Source organism: Gavialis gangeticus, unplaced genomic scaffold (assembly GCF_001723915.1).
Source record: "Gavialis gangeticus isolate Ggan-Ray unplaced genomic scaffold, GavGan_comp1, whole genome shotgun sequence".
Classification (NCBI taxonomy): domain Eukaryota; kingdom Metazoa; phylum Chordata; order Crocodylia; family Gavialidae; genus Gavialis; species Gavialis gangeticus.
The window spans coordinates 37,607,149-37,609,312 of NW_017729004.1; the positions used below are offsets into that span (position 1 = coordinate 37,607,149).

Sequence of the window (2,164 nt, forward strand, 5' to 3'; positions counted from 1 at the left end):
CTTGTAGTGCGGCGCCCAGAACTGGACACAGTACTCCAGCTGCGGCCTGACCAGCGCCGCATAGAGGAGGAGCAAGACCTCTCTGGACCTGTTAGTGATGCCCCTGTTGATGCATGACAGGGTGCGGTTGGCTCTGCCTATTGCTTCATCTCATTGACAACGCATATTCATCCTGGAGTGAATCATGACTCCAAGATCTCGCTCTGCCTCTGTGCTGCTGAGAGGGTCAGCTCCTAACCTATAACCATAATGCTGGTTCACTCTCCCCAGGTGCAGCACCCTGCACTTGTCCTTGTTGAACTGCATCCTGTTCAGATCCACCCACTTCTCCAACCTATCCAGGTCTGCCTGGATGCGGTCCCTGCCTGCCGGTGTATTCACTTTACCCCATAGCTTGGTGTCATCAGCGAACTTGAGATACATCTGTATTTCATGGATGATATAATCCCAGAGAAGCTGCAGAAGTGTTTAGTTATCCTTCCACTGATGCCTAACACAAGTTATATGAGAGTTGGAACAAGCAGCACTCTTATTTAATGCTAGTCACATCACTCCCTTGTGTACTGCTTGCTATAGATATAGATATGTTTTATCTATAGTAGCCCAATGAGCTGATAAGTTTTGGCCTGACCTTTGACCTTAGCCTTAACAGGTAACAGACTGTAGATAAGGCCGCCTCACACTTCCCATTATGAAGATCCTGCTTTAGACTGCATATGGCACTGACAGCTTTAAAACAATGAGCCAAAATATTCCACGCTAGATGTCTGCCTCAGCCTGTTTGATTTTTTTTATTGAAAATTTCAGTAAAATCAGTTCAGCTCATTCTGAAAAAGAAATGAGAGGGAAATGTACTGCTTTACTCATATCAAAATAAATGAGTGAGTGTGCTTTTGATTACTCTGTTACTTTTGTGTCTATTAGAAACTTACCTCCAGGGAAGTTGCATCCTATTCCCACAATGGCAATTTCATCCCCAGGCTCCATGATTTTCAAATTTTATTCTTGAGCTGCAGAATATACTTACAGAGGTCACAAAATTCAAATGGAATGATGTGTTTCTCATTAAATGCAGGTATTAGTATTGAAAATTAACATTCCGAAATACACTGGCCTACACAAAACTGGAATAAATCTCAAGTTTCCTGTGGGCTCTGGTGAGGATGGGATTCATATTACCAAATGGTGACCAGATTTCTACTGTTCCAATCTGTTGTTGGCAGGAAAGCTACTTCCTTTGCACCCTGACACTCAGGTCACGGGACTGCCCATATATACTTTCATACACACTACCACTTCTTTTTTCATCCTTTCACTCATTTCAACATGTTCAGAAAGACAGAATTGCACATATGCACACACCCACATAAGCTACATACCTATTCTTACTAATGTGTTTTTCAGTTCCTTTGACAGAAGGCAGGATTGAGTTGTACCTTATAGACTGACTAAATCAGGGATACAACTTTCATAAGCAATAGCTCACTTTATCAGATTCTATACCCTTTCATATCATCTGATGAAATGAACTGTTGCTTATGAAAGTTTATGCATTTCTGATTTAGTAGTCTAAAGCTTAAACTCTACCATACCTTTTGTCTAATTTAAGACTAACATGGCTAACTACCAGTCCCTTTGACAGCAGAGATATTTAAGGAATGGGAAGACCCCTCTTATCAGCAAAACCTTTAGAATTCCTTCCGTCCATTTCTTGAGACCAAGATTTAAATGTTAATTCTATTATATATACTACTATTGTGCTGTATCAATGTGTTTTGTTTCATAGATTTCATAGACATTAGAGCTGGAAGGGACCTTGGAAGATCATCGAGTCCAGCCCCCTGCCCAAAGGGCAGGAAGTCAGCTGGGGTCATAGGATCCCAGCAAAATAAGCATCCAATTTGCTCTTGAAGGCGTTCAATGTAGGTGCTTGAACCACCTCCGACGGCAGGCTGTTCCAGACCTTGGGGGGCTCGGACAGTAAAGAAATTCTTCCTTATGTCCAGCCTGAAATGGTCTTGCAGTAGTTTATAACCATTCAACCCCGTCATCCCTTGGGGCGCTGTGGTGAACAAACGTTCCCCCAGATCCTGGTGGTCACCCCTGATAAACTTATAGGTGGCCATTAGATCACCCCTGCGCCTGCGCTTTTCCAGGCTAAAGA

At 42.9% G+C, this 2,164-nt stretch overlaps 1 protein-coding gene across 1 annotated transcript in view; it reads right to left on the minus strand.

Annotated features, from left to right (window-relative positions):
* LOC109291300 (mycocerosic acid synthase-like polyketide synthase) overlaps positions 1-2,164 on the minus strand; it is a 64,475-nt gene that overhangs the window by 42,077 nt on the left and 20,234 nt on the right. The window contains exon 3 of the mRNA XM_019508243.1: positions 933-1,010. Coding sequence (XP_019363788.1) covers positions 933-987 — 55 coding nt within the window. The 5' untranslated portion in view covers positions 988-1,010. The remainder of the gene's footprint in view (positions 1-932; positions 1,011-2,164) is intronic.